This window comes from Chiloscyllium punctatum, chromosome 48 (genome assembly GCF_047496795.1).
Source record: "Chiloscyllium punctatum isolate Juve2018m chromosome 48, sChiPun1.3, whole genome shotgun sequence".
In the NCBI taxonomy this organism is placed as follows: domain Eukaryota; kingdom Metazoa; phylum Chordata; class Chondrichthyes; order Orectolobiformes; family Hemiscylliidae; genus Chiloscyllium; species Chiloscyllium punctatum.
The window spans coordinates 18287833-18315374 of record NC_092786.1 but is presented as its reverse complement, the minus strand read 5'-3'; the positions used below and the strand labels follow the sequence as shown (position 1 = coordinate 18315374).

The window sequence follows — 27542 nt, the reverse complement described above, 5'->3', positions numbered from 1 at the left end:
AAGTTCCCAGCTCACTGTTTCTTACTTCATTTATTTAATTGCAAACACAACCAACATTGAATCATTACAGAGTTGGCTTTACTGTCGAGAGATACTCGTAATTTATTCGATTACACCTCTCTGAAAGAGCACAATTAAATAGATGATCCTGACTCCAGAAATCTTGAACGACAAAAGGCATCCCTCTTTGTTTATGACGGTGTTCGTGTAAACGTTACTTCCTTGACACGTCTGAGCAATTGTTTTTTTTTGAAAAATACAAACTGCCTCGAACTGGGTAGAAATAAACCCTTTCACCTCTCGGGCGAGGATAGAAAATAATAATTAGAGGAACAAAAAATCGCCTCCGACTGAGTTTGGACAATGCTTTGGGATTTTTTTGTGTGTTTGGGGGGGGGGGGTTGAAAGGAAACTTGTCAGGAATGAGACAAAGGCAACATTGTAACCAAACATAAAATGTTGCAAAATAAGATCAAAATAGTATCTCCTGAAACATTAGCTCTGGTTGTGTGTGCCTGAGAGAGAGATCTGATGTGTTTTTTTCTTCCAGAAAAGAAAGGCGAATGAATAAGCGCATGCGTTTGTAGTGAGGGGGGTTGGAGGGAGATGAGAGAGAGAGAGAGTCCGGCCGCTTGTATCTTGGAGCGGGCACCGACTGTACCGTCTCGCCGCCAAGGCAGCTCTCTGCATTCTAGGGGAAATCAAGGAGACTGGGGTGGGAGAAGACCTTATTTGTTTTCGAAAAACAGATTAAGAAAATAAGGTGTTGAGGGGAAGCTTTTGAGCCAAGGCCCCCCCCCCTTGTCCTCTTCATCCAAGCCTGTCTCCTTAGAAGTGGGTCTAGTCGCTCCGTGAAACCCCTAGTGTCAAGGCGAAGGTGTGTTTCTTTTTGTTGGGGGGGGGAGGGGGGTGGGGAGAAATACACACACACACACACACACACACACAGATGGCGCGACCGAGGCCGAGAGACTACAAGGCTGGCGATTTGGTCTTTGCTAAGATGAAGGGTTACCCGCAGTGGCCGGCGAGGGTGAGTACAGGAGTTCAAGGAGGATGGGCTGGGGGGGTGGGTTGGTGAAGCTGTTTGACCGCTTCTGGGGGCGGGGGACACGCTTGTCGGGGGAGGTGAGTGGATGGGGGTGGGGGCTGGAGGCGGACAGCGACTCTGCCTTTCTCCGTTCCCCTCGGCCACTGATGCTCTTCCGTGTTGGAGCTGACGGGCCAAGCTGCTCCCTCCCGTCTCTCTCCTCTCGGTTGACATATTTTCTGTTGTTGTTGTGCGAACAAACGATTATATAACCATTAGCATCTGGAGTGGTCGAAATGATCTTGAGCAAGGAGAGGGTTGAAACGATTGGGCGGCGTTGAACTGTGTGTGTGTGTAAGCTTGCTTAATAACAACTGCAACTGGGGGGATAACGTGAGCACCCCAGCAAATGCATCAGTTCATATGACTCATTCTCACAATTGCTGTACAGTCTACTCGGCTCTGAAATAAGTATGCCTGTAATTGAATCTAGTATTCCAGGTTTGTTGGTAGTCACAGCTCCCTAGCAGGTATGGCACACATCTTGGCCTGGCTCCCAATTTGTATGGCACTAGAACCAATCCCGTAGTTGTCAGGTATTTTCATTGGTCCTGGGTAAATAAAGATGGTGATTAAACGTTGCAGCGTTCAGTGGGTGTAGTAATGTTTTGGAACATCATGTGTAAACGTTGTCGTGTGTGTGTGTGTTTTTGTTCTGCTTTGACAAGTGGTAAACAAGAAGCAAGGTAGGGTGTTCATCATTCTGAAATCAATATCACGTTGCTATGACTCATGTTGTCACACACAGAATGCTTGCAGTCAGGTGTTGTTGGCAAGGTGGCGAGGAAGTGTGACCGAAAAGCTAACATCAATCCAGGAGACATGATGTTTGAGGCCAGCTTTTCCTGACAGGAGTTCAGTGTCTGTTCTGTAATGAGGGGAGTAGAAGAATTTGTCTCCCAGACAGCCAGACTTAATGTAAAGTGTGTCGTGCAACTTACTCACCAACCTTTCCCACTTTAATGTGTAAAACAGAATGTGAAAGAGCTTATTTGTGTGCATTTAATCATTCAATTGAGGATGCTGATGTATTATTTTCAGAATTTACTTGCCTGTCTTGTCAAACACTAATTTTCCACCTTCAGATTAGCTGAAGAATTATTGATTTCCTGAGGTGATATTAATATTCAAGGTAATTCAGAAATATCGAGACACATTTTTGTAAAGTTATAGAGGTCCTTGGACCTTTATAAATGGTTGGCAGGACCCAAATCCATTCGAGATGGCGATAAGTTGGCATAGGGTCTGTAAGGGGCCGTGGGGCTATTGGAGCATGAGTTGTCATGTTTTGGCATGTGTGAACATGGGGAAGGGTGGGATTGTGAGGAAGCCAAAGACTAAAGTACCGAGACTGATCTCTTTGGCATACCATTGGCTGCACCTTACCAACCAGAAAAAGTCCCATTTACACCTACTCCCTGTTTTGCATTAGCTAGTCAATCTTATACCTATGGAGAAAGTGAGGACTGCAGATGCTGGAGATCAGAGTCAAGAGTGTGGTGCTGGAAAAGCGCAACATCCACAGAGCAGGAGAATCAATGTTCCAGACAAGAACCCTTTATCAGGAATGAGGCTTGTGAGCGAGGGGGGACAGAGACAAATGGGAGTGGGGTGGGGCTGGGGGAAGGTAACTGAGAGTGCCTTGTAGAGAGAGGAGGAGAACTTCTTATACCTATGCCAGTGTGACGCCATGACATTTTGTTGTCTGCAATAAAATTTGAAATGGCATTTTGTCTAATGCTTTGTCGTAATCGAAGTTCGGTGTATTCATCGTTTGTGAATAGCACATTTTATTTCCTTAAAAAAACTCTAAAAGAATGGTTAAGCAGGAATTCATTTTCAAAAATCAAGTTGACTTTCCTTGGTTACCTTGAATTTATCTCATTGCCCTGCTGTAACTTACTATATAACAGCTTCTACCATTTTCCCTGTGCACTAAATGGCCTGTAGTTTACTGCTTTCTGTCCTCCATTTGCTATCTTCCAATTTAATTGGACCTTCTCCTCCAAATCTAGGAAGTTTCCAAAAATTAAAACAAATGCATTGACTATATCACTTGCTACTTCTTTTAAAAGCCAAGCATGTAGTTCCATCAGGACCAAACCACTTGTCAGCCAACCACTACCAACCAAACAATTTACTTATTATCACTCCTCTGATGATTGCTGTTTTTCTGAGTTTTTCATTTCCTGATTTAAAAAAAATGTTGTAGGATTAGATTTCCTACAGTGTGGAAACAGGCCATTTGGCCCAATAAGTCCACACTAACCCTCTGAAGAGTATCTCACCCAGATCCATTTCCCTCTGACTAATGCACCTAACGAGGTAAAAACAATGACTGCAGATGCTGGAAACCAGATTCTGGATTAGTGATGCTGGAAGAGCACAGCAGTTCAGGCAGCATCCAAATAGCTTCGAAATCGACGTTTCGGGCAAAAGAATAAAGGCAGTGAGCCTGAAGCGTGGAGAGATAAGCTAGAGGAGGGTGGGGGTGGGGAGAAAGCAGCATAGAGTACAATGGGTGAGTGGGGGAGGGGATGAAGGTGATAGGTCAAGGAGGAGAGGGTGGGTGGATAGGTGGAAAAGAAGATAGGCAGGTAGGACAAGTCCGGGCAAGTCAAGGGGACAGTTACTGAGCTGGAAGTTTAGAACTAGGGTGAGGTGGGGGAAAGGGGAAATGAGGAAACTGTTGAAGTCGACATTGATGCCCTGGGGTTGAAGTGTTCCAAGGCGGAAGATAAGGCGTTCTTCCTCCAGGCGTCTGGTGGTGAGGGAGCGGCGGTGAAGGAGGCCCACGACCTCCATGTCCTTGGCAGAGTGGGAGGGGGAGTTGAAATGTTGGGCCACGGGGCAGTTTGGTTGATTGGTGCGGGTGTCCCGGAGATGTTCCCTAAAGCGCTCTGCTAGGAGGCGCCCAGTCTCCCCAATGTAGAGGAGACCGCATCGGGAGCAACGGATACAATAAATGATATTAGTGGATGTGCAAGCCCGAAACGTCGATTTTGAAGCTATTTGGATGCTGCCTGAACTGCTGTGCTCTTCCAGCACCACTAATCCAGAATGCGCCTAACACTCTGGGCAATTCACCTGACTTGATATCTTTGGACTGTGGGAGGAAACCCACGCAGACATTGGGAGAATGTCTGTGTGGCGTTTGCACAGTCATCCGAGGCTAGAATCGAACCCAGGTCCCTAGTGCGGTTAGGCAGCAGTGCTAACCACCTGAGCCACCGTGCTGCCCTATTGTAGTTACTTCTGAGGTATTACTTCTATCCTCTGTGATAATAACTGATACGGAAAAGCTTTTTCTATTACCTCTTTTTTTTCTGTTTTCGAAAGAAAAATATTCTTGAGTCTCACTTTCTGTAAGACGAATGCTCAGGGCATCATGATATGTGTCAGGAAGGCTGCTTAAGCAAGTGCCATTCACCTTGTGTTCATTGACCTGTGGCTTCCAGTCAAACAATTACGTGATTTGAAAATTCTCATCCCGTTTACTAATCCCTCTATAGACTCTCACCTCTCTATCTTTTGTATGCTTCTCCAATCCTACATGCATCATCCGTGCCTGTACAATTCAGGCAATTCCCTGATTTATAGGGGGTGTTACTTTTATTGTCTGTAGTGAAGACTGCATAAAATAATTTTCCAATTCATCTGCTGCTTTGTTTTTTCGAAAACAATTCTCAGGACTAGTGCTCACTTTGTTAACTTGCTTTTAAATTCTACAGAAACTCTACTTGTTTTTATATTGCTCTTGTACACTAAATCTCTGATCTTAATCACTTGTGATTGGATGGACTTGCCTTTAATCTACCCAGCTGTACGTTTTGTGTAAAACTTCAAGTAAATGACTAATTAAGTTCTAAAACTCTCACTTATTACAACCTCCACCTCTCTTTTGTCACACACCACTTTGCACACGTTTTTTATCATCTGCCCTACAGCTCCTTAAGTGGCTCAGAGTCAGATTTTGTTTGCTCTTATCTGGAACAGTTTACTCTTTTAAAGACATTATATAAAAGCAAGTTGTTACTGTTTGTTATTATAAATAGCTGTTTCCATACCAGCAGTTATAGTACTTTCATTCTCATCGCTCCAAAGTCAATCAAACTTGTCGTCCTTGGAGAATGAGGCCACTCAACTGAGGCTTATAACCATTGCAGTTGGAAGCACAGAATAAATATCGTGCAACAATCAGAATTATTAGAGAGTACTTCATTAGAATATTGACACAAAGCTCCAGAGGCCTGTTACAGTGAAATCCTTTCATTGTACAGTCATGCAGAACAGTAGGAGGCCATTCAACCTATCGGTTCGGTGTTGGCTCTTTGAAAGAGCTATCCAATTAATTCACAAGTTCACAGCAACATAGGAAATGGGAAAACAAATAGGACATTCAGCCCCTTAATTCTGCTCCACCATTCACCTGGATCATGGCTAATCTACCTCAACTATTTTTTGCACTATTCCACATGTCCTTTAATACATAGAAATCTTGACAATACTCAATGATTGAGCCCTCACAGACCCTGGGGTAGAGAATTCTAAAGCCTCCAGATTAACAAATGTCTCCCCATCTCAGTCCTAAATGGCTTGTCTTTTATTCTTAGACTCTGTCCCACAGTTTGAGACTCTTCAGATGAGGTGGAAGAGCATTTCTTAATCTCCCCAGCTGAGTCCTGAAAGAATTTTACATTTTATTCTCCTAAATTCTGGTGAATTTAGACTGAGGGTCTTCCTGTGGGACGGTAATGCCATCCCAGGAAGCAGTCTGGTGAACATTTGTTGCACTTCTCTGTGGCATGTATATCCTCCCTGGGGTGAGAAGACTAAAATTGTGCATGATGTTCCAGGTGCAGTCTCACAATATCAGCAAGACTTTTGTTTTTACTCCTGAACTTGCATTGGGTGGACAGCAGCTAAGTTACTCGCTGCAGATGTTTGCAGGCTCTGACCTCCTATTGTAGCATATATTTACAGAGCCACCTCGGTTATCCGAACACCAATTATCCAAGTCTCCGATTATCTGAACAAGGTCTCAAGGTCCCATTAAAAACGTTTTCCATTATAGGAACAATCAGTTATCCGGACAAAATGCTCTCTGTCCGTCTCATTCAGATAATCAAATAAGTTCTGTATATGGCCAGTACAGTTCAGCTTATGGGCAGTAGTAACCCCCAAGATGTTATTAGTGAGGGATTCAGTAATGTCAAGGGGCAATGAGTTGGTTGTGTGGTGCAAAGTCATAGATGGGGTGCTGACCAAACTGCATGCTTTGGCCTGAAAGGTTTTGAGATCCTTCAGTGTTGTTGGAGATGCATTCATTCGAGCAAGAGGAGAGTATACTTGAGTTCAGTTGAGGCTTTAGGAAGTCAGGAGGACACATACTGCAACTTGGTCCCGCATCAAGAAAAAAGCTCCATAGATTTACTAGTCAGTTTTTGGTACTTGAATGTGAGTTTATTGTTTCCCTACCCTGGTTTGTTGTGTATTTTTGCAATGCTATCTAGTGGTTAGAGTATGTGAGGTGATAGGCAGTCAGCTGTTGACGGGACCCTCTTCGATTGAGGCAGTGCAAAACATCCTTTGAGTGGAGTCACCTGGTGTCTATCACCCATGTGTGCTGATGCTGTGACTACTCAGTCCTGCTGCCCTCTTACATTATTTTAGCGTCTGGAGCTAAGTGGAGAATGGCAGCAGAGTTCATGGGATCAGTTTTTATTACTTTGCAAGTTTGAGCTATACCAGCTCCTGTCATGTCCCTTTGCTGAACATTCACTCTCATGTGGTTGTGATGTGCAGGAGGAGACTGTTGGGAATGTGGAACTTTGTTATGGCTCCCTCCATCCAACTTGTCAACATATTCAATCTGGCTATGATTAGAGACACCTTATAAATGACATCTGTTGCTGTTGTAGGTACATGGTCTCAAGCTAAAAACCTGATCATACTTGAGCGATATTCTGTTTATATGACCCTGTCCCCCTGGGCCTTACTCTTGATGCCTATAAAGTTGCAGCATGACAAACATTGGACTACGTCTGCAAAGCGACATGGAATATGTTTTGCTTTTAAGGGTGTTATATAAGAAAGAATGTATGTTTGTATATGTACCGCAACATGGAGACGTTTGAAAATCTTTTACAGACAATGACATTACATGTTGCTACTACCTGTCCATAAAACTGTACAGAGTTAGGAATGGTCTTCACACTCCCCAGTATACCTTTTACGGGGTTTGGTGGACAGTGACAAATTACTCTAGATCTTTTTTCTCAGAGTGCGTTCTTGTTTTCCCAAGAGGCTACTAGGGATCTGATTTCTCCCAGGAGAGAACTGTGCTCCTCCACATCCCTTACTGGCGACATTTCACTCATGTTTGATGATTCACTCAAACCTCTCCATCCCCCATCTCTTTCATTTGCTTATGTGCTGCTGTTCTAAGAAATTGGCTTGTTCTGACTTCTACTTGGTGTTCTTTGAGAACAACAACCAATATTAGAATTCTGCACACCGAATATTACTATGTCCCATTAACAATAGCTGAAGTCCTATCTGCTGAAGTAAGGCAGGTATAATGTTAAATAGTTAAAGCTAAGAGGACAAGGATAGAAATGGCTCTTTCCCTGCTTCCGTTAAGTTCTCTTCTGTTATTTACAATATATCTGGAACAGAGGCAACAGCTGAGATTTCTTGTCCTTCTTTTATGTGGGTTCACTCTCTTTGATGTAAATATAAATATTTGCATTTATATAGCGTCTTTCACAACCAGAGGAGATTCCAATGTGCTTTGCAGTGATATGCACTGAGTAGCTGATGTTGTAAAGAAAATATTTGAGCTAATTGATACACCGGTAGCTCCCACAAACAGCAGTGTGACAATGACCACATCATCTGTTTAGTGAAGCTGATTAAGGGATAAATATTGGCCAAACGCTGAGATTGACTCTCTGCCCTTTGTCACAGTAGTGCTGTGGGCTCATCTTGTGCCCATCTGAATGGGCAGACAGAATGCCGACAGGACAGCATTCACTCAATAATATACCAGGGTATCAGCATGGAGTTTTGTGTTGGAGTAGAACTTGAACATACAGTTTTATAACTCTGAGAATGCTACCAACTGAGCAGCCTGGTGCTGAAAGTGAGAGAGTAGTATTGAGGTATGTGCAACTACAGCTTTCAGAGCAAATGTCCATTCTATGTCAAGGCATATATGAATTGCAGATAGATCATACTACTGCCTTGTTTTATAAAATATAGTTGTGGTGCTCTTTCCAGTATAAGCCATTCCAGTATTGGCTGCAGTGAGTTCCCTTCTGTTTATGCTCTTGCTTGGTAAGGTTAGCTAAAAACTCTGCTGAGCAGCCTAAGGCAAAAGTCAATCCAGAAAGGTTATGAGGAATTTTACTCATCTAGTTAGTACAGAGCTGTCTTAGCGCAACTTGTGTCTTTTGAATAAATCCATGTATCCTCTCAAGTCGAAATTTAAAAAAAAAACCCACAACACTTTTTTTCAAAGCAGAGCAAAGGTATTCTCCCAATGACCTGGCCAATACTTATCCCTCCACCAACATCAATAAAAACAGATGCTCAGTTCATTCATCATATTAGTGTTTGTGAGAACTTACGGTGTACAGTTTGGCAGCAGTGTTTCCTCTGTCACAAGAGGGAGTATACTTCAAACGTCCTTCAACATACAATACTGAATACTTCATTGGCTGTAAAGTTCCTTGAGCTTGTAAAAGGACCTATATAACTTCAGCTATCTATTTTTATTATGCTAAGTAGTTTTCAACTCTGGAAACTGCATTTGGTCTATCTCTAGGGTAGCTCAGATTTATTCTTGCCATATAGGGTGTAAGTTTGCTCGCTGAGCTGTAGGTTTGATATTCAGATATTTCATTACCTGGCTAGGTAACATCATCAGTGGTGACCTCCAAGTGAAGCGAAGCTGTTGTCTCCTGCTTTCTATTTATATCTTTCTCCTGGATGGGGTTCCTGGGGTTTGTGGTGATGTCATTTCCTGTTCATTTTCTGAGGGGTTGATAGATGGCGTCTAGATCTATGCGTTTGTTTATGGCATTGTGGTTGGAGTGCCAGGCCGCTAGGAATTCTCTGACATGTCTTTGCTTAACCTGTCCCAGGATAGATGTGTTGTCCCAGTCAAAATGGTGGGGTTTTTTCATCTGTGTGTAGGGCTACGAGGGAGAGAGGGTCGTGTCTTTTTGTGGCTAGCTGGTGTTCGTGTATCCTGGTGGCTAACTTTCTTCCTGTTTGTCCTACGTAGTGTTTGTGGCAGTCCTTGCATGGAATTTTATAGATGATGTTGGTTTTGTCCATGGGTTGTACTGGGTCTTTTAAGTTTGTTAGTTTTTGTTTGAGAGTGTTGGTGGGTTTGTGTGCTACTAGGATTCCGAGGGGTCTTAGTAGTCTGGCTGTCATTTCTGAAACTTCTTTGATGTATGGTAAGGTGGTTAGGGTTTCTGGCTGTGTTTGGTCTGCTTGTTATGGTTTGTTCTTGAGGAATCTGCACACTGTATTTTTTTTTAAGTATCCGTTCTTCTTGGATACGTTGTCTAGATGGTTGTCCTTTGTTTTTCCGAAGTTCGTCTGTGCTGTAGTGTGATGTGGCTCGTTGGAATAGTGTTCTGATACAGATTTGTTTGTGTGTGTTGGGATGGTTGCTGGTGTAGTTAAGTATTTGGTCAGTGTTTGTCGGTTTTCTGTATACACAGGTTTGTAGTTCTCCGTTGTTCTTTCTTTCGACTGTGATGTCCAGGAATGTGAGTTTGTTGTCGGTTTCTTCCTCCTTGGTGAACTTTATGCCTGTGAGGGTGTTGTTGATGATGTTAAATGTCTCTTCTATTTTGTTTCGTTTTGTGATGACAAAGGTATCATCTACGTAGCGGACCCAGATTTTTGGTTTGATGGTTGTTAGGGGGGGCTGTTTGTTCTAGTTCTACTACAAACCTTCACAGACCTTGCAAAAAATTCTTGCCATATCTTCGTCCTAGTTTTGCCACATTGAAGTCTTGAAAGGAGGGTCTAACAGGGTGTTGAACAGTATAACCGTTCAGTCACAAGTCCCGTGTTGGTGCTCGATACACTCTTAGTGAACAGCCACTACTGTAGTACCTAAACAGACGCCACATTTCTAATTATGTTTTTATTAAAATACCAGTCGTGCGATAACAATGAATCTTCTCATTGTGCACATTGTAATCTTGCAAATCCTCATTTATTCTGTACTTTGGAAGATGAGCTGATTACCACTCTAGTGAGTCAAGGTCATTTGTAAACCTACACCCTGATATATTTTTACAAAAAGAACATGAACAAACAGAATACCATTTGAGTGAATTTCGAGCCATTTCTCAGAAAATAACAAAGGTATTGCAATATCCTTGCCTGCCTCTGATAATAGGTTAAATTCAAAACTACAGACTAACAACAATCCTGAACCTAGTTGGATCTAATCTCCTGCTGAGGTGATCAGAGTAATCAGTGATTGGCCAGCTCAGCACCAGTGGAATCTCTTGCTCCATGGGTTCCATTGGCAGCTTTTGTGTCACTGGACTGAAATGAATGGAACCGTCCCAACATTGGCTGTGTGAATGATACTTAAAAGGTATTAATCAACCTCTGTCTCAACCTGATGTGATATGTAAGAAATACAATTTGAAGGTAGACCTTTTCGGAATGTAGCCCTTACTTAGCGAGTTTTGAGAAGATTTGTAGCTCAGGTTGAGGTTCTGGATGTAGGTTTGCTCGCTGAGCTGGAAGGTTCATTTCCAGATGGTTCATCACCCTACTGGGTAACATCTTCAGTGGGCCTCAGGCGAAACTTTGGACGTTACCTAGTAGGGTGACAAAACGTCTGGAAGTGAACCTTCCAGGTTAGCGAGCAAACCTACATCCAGCAGTCCTACTGTCAGCCACTTGTGTGGTTTTAACCCTTGAGGTTCATGTACCTTAATGAGGGCAGGCTCACTTTTTTTTTTCATTCACCTGCTGTGAACTTCACTGGCAAATCCAGTATTGATTTCCATCTTAATTGCCCATGGGAAAATGTTGGTGAATCACTTCGTTGATGTGCTGCAGACTGTGTATAGGTGGGGAGTTGAAGGAGAAACATACAGGTGATTGTGTTCCTACACATCTATTACCCCATGTTGTTCAAAATTTTAACCTCAACTCCACATTTTCACTTAACTCCAAAAGCCTTTCGCACCTTTGCTCTCCAAAAATCTATCCACCTTGGCCTTCAAACTATACGAACTCTGCTGTTTTTGCGAAAGAGAATTCAAAAGGCTGGCGACCCTCAGAGAGAAAAAGCTCACCTCTGTCTCAATGACCTCCTAGTTTTAGATTCTCCACAAACAAAACAAAACGACCAGGCACCCTTTCAAGCCTCCTTGGGATTTAAAAAAAATGTATTCATGGGATGTTGGCTAGACTAATATTTATTGCCCGTCCCTAGTTGAGAAGATAGTGGTGAGCTGCCTTCTTGAATCACTGCAGTCCTTCAGGTGTATGATCACCCCCCACCCAATATTTTCAATCAAGTCATCTCTTGGACTTGCTATTCTTGAATTGCCTTTATCTTCTGTTTCATAACTATTCTGAATCTAGCTAAATAATACCACTAAAGTATTCTTTCACTTGTGTTCTTTCTGCCTGTCCAAATTTTTTCCCCAAACAGTGTCCAAAGCTGTTCCTCTTACCAGGTATTAGCTGTGGAGATTCTTCTGGATGAATTTGAAGGACCTTTTACACTCTGTACCTTTTTCCACTAAATATATTCCATTAAGATTAGAGTATCTGAAATCCCATACTCTTACAACCTGCTTATTTTTGGATTTTTTTATCAATTGGACTGCATATTTCCTCTTCCACCTTTTGGCTATTTAGGGATCTATACTCCCAGACACATGATTGCCTCTTCAAGTTCAACTCTTTTTGGCTTTGTTTATTCAACTGATACTGTTCTCGCCACCCCCACCCATCCAAATGGAAAAGTCAATGTGGTGGCAACCGATCATAGAAAAGTCTTTCCCATAAGTAGAGCTGTCAGAATCTCTGAGGAGCTGCTGCTCTAGTTATAGGCTGGTTCTCTCTCACACATTTACTGCTGATAGGTTCACTATGAACATTCTATGAATGTGGGAGAGAACCAGCCTGTGATTGGAGCAGTGGTAAGAAGGAATGTCAGCAAGGCTGGGCACAGCAGAGTGAGGGAAAGAGTGGAGCTGGGGAAACATAGCTGTCAAGGCAGCACCCCAAACAGTGAGGTTATTGGAGGCAGTGACTAGGAGAAAATGAGGACTGCAGATGCATCTGACTGCAGATGGATCAAATAATGTCCATTCCTGATGAAGGGCTTATGCCCGAAATATCAATTCTCTTGCTCCTCAGATGCTGCCTGACCTGCTGTGCTTTTCCAGCACCACATTTCGACACTTTTTGGAGGCACTGGGGCTTCAGAAAGGGGTAATGGTCTGAAAAAGGGGGAAACAGTTTTAACATTTTCATAAAGGAAACTCTGCTAACTGGGAACAAGGAAAACAGGTTTTGAATTAATTGCAATTGGATGTGGAGCCTGTGGCTTAATGCTGCAAGGGTTCAGGAGGTACTATATGGGGAAAATGTAGTGGGCGCTGTTGCAATGAGCACTGTGTCAATTAGATAATTTAGTAAACAGCGTCTTTTATAAAGATTTGTGTTTTTATGTTGTCATAGTTCAGAGTGTCTCATACTGTGATTTACTTCAGGGACAGTGACTCATTGGAGACAAAAATGCAACCATTTGGTCACTATATGAGTCTGCAGAGAGATGTTTTGGGTGATGGCTTTTTGTATTTGGAGTGGGCTAGTTGTTTTACATGAAAAGCAATTGTTGCTAAATTGTGGTTGTAACCTTGGGATATTTGAATACTATGATGTCAAGAGAATTTATGCTTTCCTTGTGTGTTGTGGCTTTACACATCAGGCAGCATTGATTAATTACTGAGGGCACAGAAAGAATTCATCAAAATATAATGCCCTTTACATCACAAATACAGATGGTATTTTTACAATGTGACTACATCATGCAATGAAGGCATAGAAAGAGTGAACATTGGGGCCCCTCAAACCATGAATTATCCCTCCAGGAATTAAATGTCACACTCGAGAAATGCCCATGAGAAGCCCTTGGGGCTGGGGGTGGATGGGGAGAGAAATGGACTTTGTGCCCTAGATACCGATTATTTTTGAATCCCATCTGAAAGCCCTGCAGCCAAGAATGCTGAGCTGCTAATCCTTCCCTTCTTTAAGTTAGATTAAACATTACTGCTGGTGGATTATCTGCTGAATAAACAGGCTGTTTTACTCAAGGATGGAAGCAAGTTCCATGAATAATAAATTTTTACTAATGCTGGCAAGTGGGAAGTATAACTCTCCAAACTGAACTTTCGCTACAAAAATGAAGAAAAGACGTTGTGGCGTAATGAGTTGGGAATTTTGGAACAAGAGTCATTTGGCCTTTGTGCCTCACCATTAAGTAAAATCATGGCTGATCTGATTGTGGTCTGAGTTCTGTTTTCCTGTCTCCCGTGTCCTAGCCCTTGACTCCTTTATTAACCAAAAATCTATCTAACCCTACTTGAGTAAATTTAAAGATCCAACCTCCACTATCATCTAGGAAAAGGAATTCCTAAAGACCCCTTGAGAGGAAAGAATTTCTCCTCATTTCTATCAACTTTTTCTTCAACTCTGTCTTCTAGTTTTAGTTTTCCCTAAAAGAGCAAACATTCTTCCAGTGTCCAACTTGTCCCGTTCCATCAAAATCTTGTGTATTTCAATAGGATCACCTTTCATTCTTCTAAATGTCGGTGGATATACGTCATAACTGTTCAACCTTTCCCTGTAAGACAAGATGCTAAAGGAAAGATGTTATGAAATTTGAAAGTGTGCAGATGAAGATTTACAAGGATGTTGCCAATGTTGGAGGGTTTGAGCTATAGGGGAATGACGAATAGGCAGGGGCTGCTTTCCCTGGAGCATCGGAGGCTGAGGAATGACCCTACAGTGGTTTATGAAATCATGAGGGACATTGATAAGTTGAATAGTTAAGGTCTTTTCCCAGGGTAGCCGAGTCCAACACTAGAGGGTGTAGGTTTAAGGTGAGAGGGGCAAGATATAAAAAGAATCTAAGGGGCAACTTTTTCACACAGTGGGTGGTATGTGTATGGAACAAACTGCCAGAGGAAGTGTTGAAGGCTGGTACAATTGCAACATTTAAAAGGCATCTTGATGATTACGTGAATAGGGAAGGTCTAGAGGGATATGGGCCCATTGCTGGCAAAAGGGATGAGACTAGCTTAGGATATCTAGTTGGCATGGATGAGTTGGACTGAAGGGTCTGTTTCTATGCTGTACATCTCTTTGACTTTGAGTCCTTCATCTTAGGAATGAGTCAAGTGAACTGCTTCTAAAATAACTTTTTTTTTCAGAGAGAAAAACAGCGTACAGTAGACAGTTCATGCTGTATTCTGCATTCAAATGTTTCTACTTTGACATGCCATTCCCTTTTCAATAAATTACAACATTCCATTTGCCTTCCTAATCACTTGCTGTATCTACATAATAACTTTGTGATTTGTGGGTATCCCTTTATACTATTGAGTTTTGCAATCTCTTTCCATTTATATGGTATATTGCTTTTCTGTTCTTCCTGTTAAAGTGAACATGTTCAAGTTTACTCATGTTAGACTCCATGTGTCACTTCCACTCTCTTAACCTGTTTGTACAACTTTGCAGACTCCCTATCCTCTCCTATTGACAACTTAATTTCCTAACTATCTTGATGTCATTGGAATATGTAGGTACTGTAAGTTTTGATGCCTTCCTCCAAATTGATCCCTGTGGCATTCCACTAGCTGTGGCTTGAGAATCCCAAAAAAAATCCATTTATGTCTAATCTGTGCTTCCTATTAGTTATTCAACGCTTTATCCAAACAAATATGTTACCCTCCTTTCAATGTGCTCTTGTGCAACAGCTTTTTGATGCAGCAACCTATCAAGTATCTTTTTGGAATTGAAGTATATCACGTCTATTAGCTCTTTTCTATCCACCATACGTATCAAATAATTTGTTACTTTGCCAAATAACTCTAATGAATTATTTAAACAATATTTCTCTTTTACAAAATATTGTTTGCCCTCCCTGATCATATTGTGATTTTCTAAGTATCCTGCCATATTAATGGATTCTACAACTTTTTCAGAAGTTAGGCTAACTGATCTATAGTTTTGTTTTTTTTATTCTTTCCTTTCTTGAACAAAGGTGTTACATTAGTTGGTTTCTAATCCTCTGGGTCTCTTCCAGAATCTGAGAAATTCTCTGAAGATTTTAATGAATTCATCTACTATCTGCAGTGTGACTCTTTTTTTTTGAAGATCCCTGTCACCCTTTTGCCTACTGTCTCTTCCATGGTGACAGTAACTGTTCTTCCCTCACTCTCACCCCTTGATTTTCAGTCATCTTTGGGAGGTTCTCCAAGACTCTCATTGAAGATGGGCACAAAATTTTCAAAGCCTGTTCGGAGCTTCAATCATTTGTTTTTTTTGTTTACCATTATCAATTCCCCAGAGCCACTCTCTGGGGAAACTAGCTTTAGCTACTCTTTTACTATTCACATACATGTAAAAAGTCTTACTATCTGTTTTTGTACTACTAGCTAGCTCATACATTGCCATCCTGTATATTCACTCATACCCTGCTTTCTGCTTTTGCTTTTTAAAGAAGAAATAATTCTTTGTTCTGTAAAATCCATCCAATCCTCTGACAATCTTTGCAGATGTGTACGATGTTTTCTTAAAAAGTTAAGGATAGAGTTATAGAGTCATAGAGATGTACAGCATGGAAACAGATCCTTCGATCCAACCCGTCCATGCCGACCAGATATCCCAACCCAATCTAGTCCCACCACCAGCACCCGGCCCATATCCCTCCAAACCCTCTTTATTCATATACCCATCCAAATGCCTCTTAAATGTTGCAGTTGTACCAGCCTCCACCACTTCCTCTGGCAGCTCGTTCCATACATGTACCACCCTCTGTGTGAAAAAGCTGGCCTGGAGGTCTCTTTTATATCTTTCCCCTCTCACCCTCAAGCTATGCCCTCTAGTTCTGGACTTGCCGACCCCAGGGAAAAGACTTTGTCTATTTACCCTATCCATGCCCCTCATAATTTTGTAAACCTCTATAAGGTCACCCCTCAGTCTCCGACGCTCCAGGGAAAACAGCCCCAGCCTGTTCAGACTATCCCTATAGCTCAAATCTTCCAACCCTGGCAACATGCTTGTAAATCTTTTCTGAATCCTTTCAAGTTTCACAACATCTTTCCGAGTGTTAAATTTATTTAGTCGTAGATATAATATCCTCCTCCCTTCCTTTCTCACTGGGACGTACCTTTGCTGTTATTAAATATTTCCTTAATAGTGTCACTACAAATCTACTGTCTTACCTTTTTAGCCTAGTTTTCCCATTCACCTTAGCTGGCTGTGTTTTTATACATTCGACATTACCTTTATACACCAGTCATGGACCACACTTATCCCTTTCTGAAGGGAAATGAACATGAAATTCTATCGTGGTGTGATCACTGTCACTTAGGCTCCTTTACCACGTGGTGATTAAATAATCCTGTCTCGTTGCAAATTACCAGGTATGGGCTGGATTGCTCCCTGGTTGAGTTGACAGTTCACTGTTTGAAGAAATTATCTCAAAAAAAACTCTTGATTTTCAGGTTACCTTTGCAGGATAATTCTTCCAAGCTGCATAAAGATGAAAGTCCTCAGTGATTATTGTGTTGCCTTTCTTACATGTCCCATTTATTTCTCCCCGTATGTTCTGTACAACAGTGTAATGGTCTATTAACTACTCCCACACATGACCTCTTAGTTTATGTAGTGATGGAAATACTGATTGTACAACTTGATCTTTAAATCTTATTACTCTGCTAATAGCATCCTTAAGTAAAAGAGCTATCCTGCCAAGTGTTTCTTGTTTTCTGACATTCCAACATGTCAAATAACCTTTGATATTCAGGTCCCAGGCTTGGACACTTGTGACTCAAGTCTCTAATGCCTATCAGGATATATAAATTTATCTATGTGTGGTAACAAATCATTCCTTTTGTTACAAATGCTACATACATTCAGATACAGGGTCTTAAACTCTGTTACTTTTTACAATTTTTATAATTTCTGGCCTTATCTGTGATTGTGCTCTTACATGCGTGGTTCTGTCCCTTCCTGTCTCGTTCTAGTAAACACGATCCTGATTTTTGCCCTGCTGTGTTTGGGAGGCTTGCTGACACAGTGGTTAGCACCACTGCCTCACAGCGCCTCGGCCAACTGTCTGAGTGGAGTATGTACATTCTCCCTGTGTCTGTGTGGATTTCCTCCAGGTGCTCCAGTTTCCTCCCACAATCCAAGGATGTGTAGGTTAGCTGGATCTGCCATGCTACATTGCCCCCTAACAAGGATGTGCAGGCTAGATGAAAGTCTTCACCTTGTCATATTTAATCTTGAACACTTTGAAAAATGATTGACAGGGACCTATTGTAAGCTGCACCCAGCACTCCTAATCTTGGATGATTCCATTGAGAGAGTAGGTATCTCATACCCACCTGCAATATTTGTGGAGCCTGGCTAGCTTCTCAAGGAAACTTCACAAGGCTGTTTAAAAGGCCTTACTTAGGCCTCTCCATGCCCACTGATCCAGTATGAACTATGTACAGAACCAGAGAGTCCAAAACTAACAACAAAGTTTTGAAATGGCAATGAAAGAAATTGCCCATTCAGAAACTGAATTTAAATATTAATTATAAAATTAATTACCAATTAAAAATTACTGCTCTTATACCTCTACAACAGAGTCAACCAAGCATTACCTTTCACAGTTCTAAAACAGAAGTTTTATCCCTCATCATACCGCTTAATCTTATGCAATAAATAATAAACAATGCACGCAATGAAAATAAAGATGAGGAAAAAAATAATGTATCATGACCTCAAATATGTCAATCAATCAAAGCTAACACTCCAGTTCTTCATGTATAAACAAATCGCTGCTAAACCAATCCATTAGAGGGCCTTGGAGCTCAGCCAAGAATTCATAATGAGGCCATCTGGAGAAACATGTCTGGCTGTCTATTTCTGTTGATATAAATTCCAAGTTTGTTATTGAAAATACAGCTTAAAATATTTGTTCAATATCTGTGCGATTTCTTAATTCCCATAATAGTTTCTACAGTGGGTGTTTAAGGGAACAATCATGACTTTAACTATTTTATTATTTATGTATAAAATCTCTTACAAACATATATTTTATATTCCTGTAATTCCTATATGTTTTACTTTTTAGCCTAGTTTTCCCATTCACCTTAGCTGGCTGTGTTTTTATACATTCGACATATAAAATATTACAGGAATATTTTATATTCCTGTAATTCCTATATGTTTTACTTTTTCCCTTTTTAATGCCTTAATAAAATTTTGTCTTCTTTTTTCCATAAGATTCTCAATCCTCACTTTTATTATTTTTATTCACAGAATTCTGAGTCTTTTAATCTCGTATTATCCTTTAATGGTCTTACTAAACCATGATGGATCTTTCTTACTGAGTTTTTGTTGTGGGATGCTTTTTTTTAACATTTCAAATTGTTTCTTTAAATGTGCCCCATTGTTTACTTGGGGCCATGCCTTTTCATTTTAACCAATCAAGCATAGCCTGTTTTCCCTTCATGCCTCTGAAAATGACTTTGTTTTTAAATTTAAGGGTTTGGTTTGTATTTGGGCTATGTTCCTTTCGATCTGAACATCACATTTACTTGTATTATGATAACTAGTACCAAGGGGATTTTTTTATTTTGAGGTTACTAATTAAGGCTGCCTCATTACAGAACACTAGATCTGAAATAGCTTTATCCCTTGTCAGTTCCACAATACATTGCTCCGGGAAACTGTCACAACAATATCCTGCAAACTCATCTTCTGGAACATGCTTGCCAATTTGATTTGTCCGGTCTTCATGAAGACTAAAATTTCTTACAATTGTTATGTTACCTTTATTACATGTTTCAGTAAATTGTTGTTTAACATTTTGTTCAAAAGTACAAAGTAAGGGGTCCAGAATTGTTTCCCACAAGTGTTTCTAATGCTTTATCTTACTAATCAGGACCTATACTGACATGATCTTCTGAACTAAGATCATTTCTTAATCCTACCCTTACGTCATCATGTACTATCATGACTCCCTGTGTTCTCTTGCCATTCTCTCTGTCTTTTTCAAAATATTTATGTCCTGGAGTATTTATTTCCCAACCTTATAACCTCAAAACTATGATTCTGTACTGACGATTAGATCTAAAGTTAGATAGCTAGTTGTGCCACTCGTTCATCTACCTTCTTGTGAATAGTTCATTCATTCAGATAGAGAGCTTTTCAATTTCATTTTTTACTATTATTCCTTGCATTGATCTTACTTTGTGTACAGCATTTTTATTTGCACCATACATTGTTAAACTCTCACAGAAGATGTTATTTATAGAAGCATAGAGATATACAGCATGGAAACAGACCCTTCAGTCCATGCTGACCAGATATCCTAAATTAATCCAGTCCCATTTGCCAGCATTTGGCCCATATCACTCTAAATCTTTCCTATTCATGTACCTATCCAGATGCATTTTAAAAGTTGTAATTGTACCAGCCTCCACGGATAATTCTGCACATGCACCACCCTCTGTGTGGAAAAAGTTGCCCTTGGGTCTCTTTTAAATCTCTCCCCCCTCTTTCCCCGCCACCCCCAAAAAAAACCTATGCCCTCTAGTTTTGGGCTCCAAGAAGACCTTGATTATTCACCCTATCCACGATTGTAATGGTTTTATAAGCCTCTGTAATAGTCATACAGTCCTACAGTACGGATACAGACCCTTTGGTTGAAATTGGTCCATGCTGACCAAAATGCCCATCAGTGCTAACCCCATTTCCCTGCACTTAGCCCATATCCTAATCCTTACCTGTCCATGTATTTGTCCAAATGCCTTTTAAATGTTGTTAATGTACCCACCTCAACCACTTCCACCGGCAGCTCATTCCATATCCGCACCACCCTCTGTGTAAAAATGTTGCCTCTGAGGTTCCCTTTTATTCTTTCCCCTCAACTTTAAACTGATGCCCACTGGTCCTTGATTCCCCAACCCTTGGATAAGGACTGAGGTCACCCCTCTGCCTCTGATGCTCCATGGAAAACAATCCCAGCCTATTCGGCCTCTCGCTATAGCTCAAACCTTCCAACCCCAGCAACAGCCCTTGTAAATCTTTTCTGAACCCTTTTAAGTTTCACAGCATTTCTCAGGTTAGGTCTGTTGTTTTTTAAGTGCACCACAACAAATGGATTCTTCTTTTTCGATTTCCAAGTTCATTCCCAGCTGTGAGGAAATGTGCTTGACCCTGGTGTTAGACAGACCTTAGAGTCATCAGAAGTCTCGGAAATGGCCACACTAAGCTGTCTGTTTCCAGCCTCTCCTCTCCCCAGTCACTACCATGTTACTTTGATTCCCCCTCATTTGAATGGCATCCTGAATGAGAGCATCTTAGCTCATCCATCCAGCAGTCTTGTCTCCTCATCTATATAAGCTGCAAATAGATTGTTGCTAATGGTTAAAATCCAGGGCTTCGGCTCTTCCGTCACTGTCTCCTAGAATACTGTATTTAAGGAGAGGTGACAGCATGGTGGTATTGTCACTGAACTGTTAATCCAGAAGCCAAGATAATGTTCTGGAGGACCAGGTTCAAATCCTGCCATGGCAGGTGGTGGGATTTGAATTCAACAAAAATCTGGAATTAAGAGTCTAATGATGACCATGCATCCATTGCTGATTGTCAGGAAAGGTTCACTGATGTCCATTAGAGAGGGAAACTGCCTTCCTTACCCAGTTTGGCTACATGCGACTCCAGACAAATAACAATGTGATTGACTGTTCACTGCCCTCTGGACAATTCGGGGTGAGCAATAAATTCGACACCTTCAGCAACCCAAATCAGCTACAGCTTCCTCCCCCGAATAAATAAAAAGCTTTCCAGACTTGCAATCTCTGTCCTGTCCCTTTTCCAAATTTGCGTGAGCTCTCTCTCATTATTGAGTATTTTCAAGGTGTTCAATTATCCAGAATTATCCTTATTTTTAATCATAGACTTTAGCAATTCCCTGACATCAAGTGTTGAGCTAACTGGTTTATACTTCCTTGCTTTTTCTCCTTTACCTTCCTTGACCAACAGATAGAAGCATTTTCCCAATCTAGTAGAGCAGTTTAAAGATACCCTAACTATAATCTTCCAGTGTATCTACATTTATACACGAACATTGCCAACATTGCTCAGTTAGATCTGCTTACCACGTTACTTTGAATCAGTAACTGTATTTTTTGTTGCTCTTGACATTCCATTCCAAAGCTCTTTAGGGGCATCTGTAAGCTTTGCTCTAGGACTGACTGGAGCAAGTACTCGCAACACCTAAGGCCATGTTACATCAAGATGGCACCCAGCAGGACAAAATTCCTCAGATGGGTCCTTCCAATTTGGATATGGGCCAAATACTGGCTCAGGGATTAATTATTCTCAAATTTTTAAAATGGAATCAAGCTAAGAAGTTGCTGGTCATCTGACATTGAGCCATATGCTAATCAGATGCCAAAGAGAAGGAATATCGAGTTTTGAGAAGATTTGTAGCTCAGGTTGAGGTTCTGGATGTAGGTTTGCTCGCTGAGTTGGAAGATTTGCTTTCAGACGTTTTGTCATCTTCATTCGGAGGCTCACTGAAGACATTACCTAGAATGGTGATGAAACGTCTGAAAACGAACCTTCCAGCTCAGTGAGCAAAACTACATTCAGAGAAGGAATACGTTGGAATGAAGCATGGCCATCATTTTAATACGTTGACAAATTGATTTCGGGCAGGTTGGGGGAGCTACAATGTTAAAGTTTCCAAAGAATTGAGAGCTGTAGCATACCTTCCAGCAGGTTTTCCTGCTCGTTCTCCTGTGTTGTCGGTGAAGTATAATGTCACAATGCTACAGATATTCCCTGGTACATGAATTAGTGCTCCACTCACATTGAGGAGAAAAGATACAACAGGAGAAAATTGCCACAACGCAGGGAAACATACACAGCTCACTATAAGCTCCTACCATTATGCAGTGCTTTGGGCCTATCACCAAAGAATTGTGTACTGGAGACTGATAGATGCCTTTGAGTATCTCTGCTTAGTCCATCTGTCTCGTCTCATTTAAAGTCCACTCAAGTGCCATACCAGTTTTTTTAATGCTTTATCTTCACTTCTTTCTTCCCTCAAACTCTGTCACAAGACCTCTCCTCTCCCCCCTTCCATATCAGCTCCACAAACAATATTCATGTCTGTCTGCTTGAGTTTACCAGCTCACTGTTGCTAAGTCTTAGTTAGGGCTAAGATCATCCCTGATCACTTGCCCAATATTCTGCTGAAACTTGCTTCCTTTGTGTCAGCTCTCAAATGCTCCCTGTTTACTACAAAGCACATTCTCAAATTGCCAGTCATCAAGCCCTTAGTCTTTTGTGTACTATGACATGTCTGCGATTACCAATCTGCACAATCGCACCTCCTCTCCACCCTGATTCCCATTTAAAAGCTTGTTCCCTTTAGTCCTGGCTGTTCCTCCAGTGTGCTATTTGACTCCACTGTCTTAAATTCAAGAGCTGCAGAAGTGAATGGATGTGCCTATGATGGCTTAGCCATTCACTATCAGGTCTAACTGAACCATGTAAAAGACAATCTGCCCTGCTCTGTCAGTGAAAACTGCTTTCTATTCCAGGATGAATTCAAATTCAAAGAACACTTGGCTTTTGTCCCTTCTGCAAGTTGTCTTCTTAAGCCTTGTCACTGTCTCATCCACCCTCTGTTCCAACAAGTGTAATCATGAACTCAATGATGCCAAAGTTCATTTATCCACCTCTGCCTCTGCCACTTCCCTCCCTTCCCCAACCCACTTTGTCACATTTCTTCAGGACACTTTGCAAGAACTAACAGCATGAAGAGAAAACTCCTTATACTGTGTGAAGTGTATTTTGGTGAATTGCCCTGATGAGTACAAAATGGAATGTTGCAACAAAATACATATTTTTAAAAAAATTTGATCTTGCAGCTGATTGATAAAACCATCAAATATTGAACTGACACCATTGGGTGAGGGTGCGCATAGAGAGTCAGTCATTCCAGCCAGTTTTATCATCAAGTAAATCCACAAATCATATTTTGTGCTTGTTCCAGGTCGTGGTCACAAACCGACCCAAACTGGTTACACTATTCCCCCAAAATTATTCAAGACTGATGTAAATGTGCACAGCATCCTGACATCCTAGCTGCAAAATTCTGGATGCAATTTGAAGGAGTTTTGTATTGTTTATACAGTACCATCCAAAAATGATTCAATGATTAATAAGATATTTTGGCAGGTACAGCTTAATTGTATTGTTTTATTGTCTACTTTATGAAATCCTTATTGATGGGTTTTGCTACCTACTGTCGGGACAGTCATTTGGTTTAATATTAGATATTTGATTGTAGGAGCTATATATGTCTATAAAGTTCAGTAAACTTGATGTTTTATGTATGGCTCATTTATCATTTAAGGGCTAAACTGGGCTGATTGTTTTCAGATTTCCAGCATCCACAGTATTTTGCTTTTACTGGTCTGATTGTATGTTGTTCCCACCTAAAAAAAATACAGAAGTCCAATATTAAAACCATATAGTGCATGAATTTCTGAAGTTTATTTTTGCAAATGATATGGAAAACGCTGAGAATATACAGGATGTTATGATCCCAGCAGCTGGTAATACTGCACCAATCAGGTTTCAGCGTGAAACCTGGCTTAATAGAAAATGTAGTTTTTTAAATTTGTCTACCTGGGTGGTCAGTCACTGAGCATGTTCACATGAGGCTGTCAGTGTTCTTTTAACAGAAGAATGTAAATGTATTACACAAAATAAAAATAACACAACACAAAGTTATATAAGACCGTTTAGATCAATTGGGTCAATGGGTTTAGGAGGGGCAGTTGGAGTTTAATTTGAATAAATGTGAAGTATTGAATTTTGGTAATACAAACAAGGACAGAACTTATGTAATTAATGGGGTGCAGATAAGTAATTCTTTGAAGTTTGCATCACAGTTTGACAGGTAAGGTCGTTAAGAATGCATTTAGCATGCTTGCCTTCATTTCTCAGACTTTTGAGGATAGAGTTGGGCCCTTTTGCTGAGGTTATACAGGACATTGGTGAGGCCTGTTCTGGACTATAGTAAGCAGTTCTGGTCACCCTGTTAAAGGAAGGAAATAATTAAACTGGAGAGGGTCCAGAAAAGATTTACCAGGACATTGTCGGGAATGAAGACTTTGAGATATAAAAAGAGACTGGAAAGGCTGAGACTTCTTTTGCTGGAATATGGGAAGTTGTAGGGTGACCTTATTGAGGTTTATGAAATCATGAGGAGCACAGATAAGCTGAATGAAAAGGTCTTATCCATAATCTGCAGGAGGTCAAAGCTATGGGACACATTTTTGAGGTGAGAAGAGAGAGATGTTTAAAAAAAGTTATGAGGGGCAAACTTTTTATAAAGTGTGTGGAATGAACTACCAGAGAAAGAGATGGATGCAGGTACAGTTACAATATTTAAAAGGCATTGAGCTAAGTTCATGAATCGGAAAGGCTTGGAGGAAAGTGGACCAAATGCAGGCAAGTGGGACTAGTATAATTTGGGAATGTGGTCAGCGTGCATTGGTTGGACCAAAGGCTCTGTTCCCATGCTGTATGATGCTGACACTCTATCATCATAACCAGTTAAAAGAAATGTTCAATCCCTTTCCCAGCAATATCTTTTACAGACACTCAACCCCAGTGATCTATCATTCCTGATGGGAGACAGTAACGGAATGAGTTACACCTGGTCACTTTTTTTAAAATCTAATATCTCATCGGGTGGAACACTGGTCTAAATCCCTCCCTGATGTCATTGTATTCTCTTTAACAGAGAGTAAAATTTGGCAAGCTATAAAACTAGCATTTCTTTCCCACCCTGTGGGCACTCTCGACTGATTTCTGGAATTAGAGCTCCTACAATGTGGTTGTCAGTATCCGTTAGAGTTTAGAAGAATGACAGGTGATCTCTTTGAAGCATAAAATATCCTGAGCAGACTTCACAGGGAGAATGCTGTCAGGATGTTTCTCCTAGGGGCACAGTTTCAAAATAATGGATCTCCCTTTTAAAATGAAGGATGAGATTAACTTTTCTTTTCTCTCTGAGCATCATAAGTTTGTGGCACTCAGCACCCAAGGGAGGCTGGGTCATTTAGAATTCTTAAGGCGGAGTTGGATAGGTTGTTGGCTAACCAGGGAGCCTCGGGGTAACAGGAGATTGGAAAGTGGTGTTGAGGCGACAGTCAGATCAATATGATCTTATTGTATGGCAGAAATTAGGCTTGAAGTGCTGAATAGTCGATCTTGCCCCAATTCATACACCTCCTCAGATTACAATTGCCCAAACATTGTTTATTCCCTTGTTATAGAGTCATGGAGTTATAAGCCTGGAAACAAACCCTTTGGTCCAACTTATCCATGCCTGGTCTTTCTTAATTGAAATCTGCTGAGTATTCAAATTTGCCGTACACAAAGTGCTAAATTATCAATGACATACTAAATTGACCATTTCTTTGTAACTTACTATTCAGATGAGATTCACTGCTGTGATAGAGAGATGATCAGCCTCAATGTTAACCTCACTATACTTGTGGGGGAGGATGGAGTGGATGGGAGCCGTCATTGGGAGAGAGGGTTTAAAAAATGAAACACATAAGATGCGATCCCAGTGCACCAACCATTTTCCACGTGGAAAGTGGGGCATTCGAGTGTCTCGCGGTAAACTTACAAATACAAATAACTTGCATTCCTGCGGTGCAGCTGAAATATTGCAAGGTAAGGCAAGTATCAAGTCGATGTTTTCCCTCACGCTCCCAGTAGATGTGTAGAGGAAGTTTCACTTCCAGCCTCCTTAGTAATTTAGGTTCGGACAACTAGTATTTATTATCTGCTGAATTGAACAGCTCCAAATGCAGGAGACAAAGGCAAGTATACAAGAAGCTAGAAGGATTGGGCCAATGGGCGGAGGAGTGGCAGATAGAGTTTAATTTAGATAAATATGAGCTGTTGCATTTTGGTAAGATAAATCAGGGCAGGAGTTATACAATTAATGGTAAGGTCCTGAGCAGTGTTGCTGAATAAAGAGACTTAGGGGTGCAGGTGTATAGTTCCTTAAAAGTGGAGTTGCAAGTAGCCAGGGAGGTGAAAAAGGCATTTGCCTTCATTGGTCAGTGCATTGAGTGTAGAAGTTGGGATGTCATATTGTGGCTGTACAGAACATTGGTGAGGCTAGTTTCGAATACTGCATTCAGTTCTGGTCTCCCTGCTATTGGAAAGACGTCTGAAGTTCTTAAGAAGATTTGTAGCTCAGATTCTGGATGAGGTTGTTGACCTGCTTGCTGAACTGGTAAGTTTGTTCTCAGACGTTTTGTAACCATACTAGGTAATATCATCAGTGTGTCTCTGGTGAAGTGTTGGTGTTCTGTCCCTCTTGCATATTTATATGTCCCGATTTGCTGAAGTGGGTGGTAGCATTTCCAGTTTTGTTTTTTAGAGGTTGGTATATGGAGTATAACTCTACATGTTTGTTAATGGAGATCTGAGTTGAGTGCTAGGCCTCCAGGAATCCTCGTGCATGTCTTTGGTTTGGCTTGTCCTAGGATGGATATGTTGTCCCAGTTGAATTGGTGTCCTAATTTGCCCATTGTGTATGGACATAAGTGATCATTGAGTATGACTCTTGGTTGCTAGTTGGTGTTTGTGTACCCCGATGGTTAGTTTTCCTCTGGTTTGCCCTATGTAATATTTGTGGCAGTCTTAACATGGTGTTTTGTACAGAACGTTGGTTCTGTTAGTTGTGGCTCCTTAATACTCGTCAGTTGCTGTCATAGTGTAGTTGTCAGTTTGTGAACTACTATGATACTTTGGGTCGGAGTAATCTGGTGGTCATTTCCAATATGTCCTTGATGTATGGCAGGGTGACCGGTGATTCTGGACATGGTGTGTAGGTAACAGCGGGCTACACTTTTTGGGTATAGGTGTGCTTCTTTGGCTTTGTGCAGCTGTGGGGTGCTGCAGTGTGTTACGGCTCACTTGAACAATGTTCTGATGCAGCTTTGTTTGTGGTTGTTGGGATGGTTGCTGTTGTAGTTGAGTACTTGGTCTGTGTGGGGGGCCTTCCTGTGTACACTGGTCTGGAGCTCACCATTGGCCTTGTGTTCAACCATTA

The 27542-nt window shown here is 41.2% G+C and overlaps 1 protein-coding gene across 1 annotated transcript in view; it reads left to right on the top strand.

Moving 5' to 3' along the window:
- Positions 1 to 885: 885 nt before the first annotated feature.
- LOC140468760 (hepatoma-derived growth factor-related protein 3-like) overlaps positions 886 to 27542 on the top strand; it is a 129557-nt gene continuing 102900 nt past the window's right edge. The window contains exon 1 of the mRNA XM_072564782.1: positions 886 to 1033. Coding sequence (XP_072420883.1) covers positions 950 to 1033 — 84 coding nt within the window. The 5' untranslated portion in view covers positions 886 to 949. The remainder of the gene's footprint in view (positions 1034 to 27542) is intronic.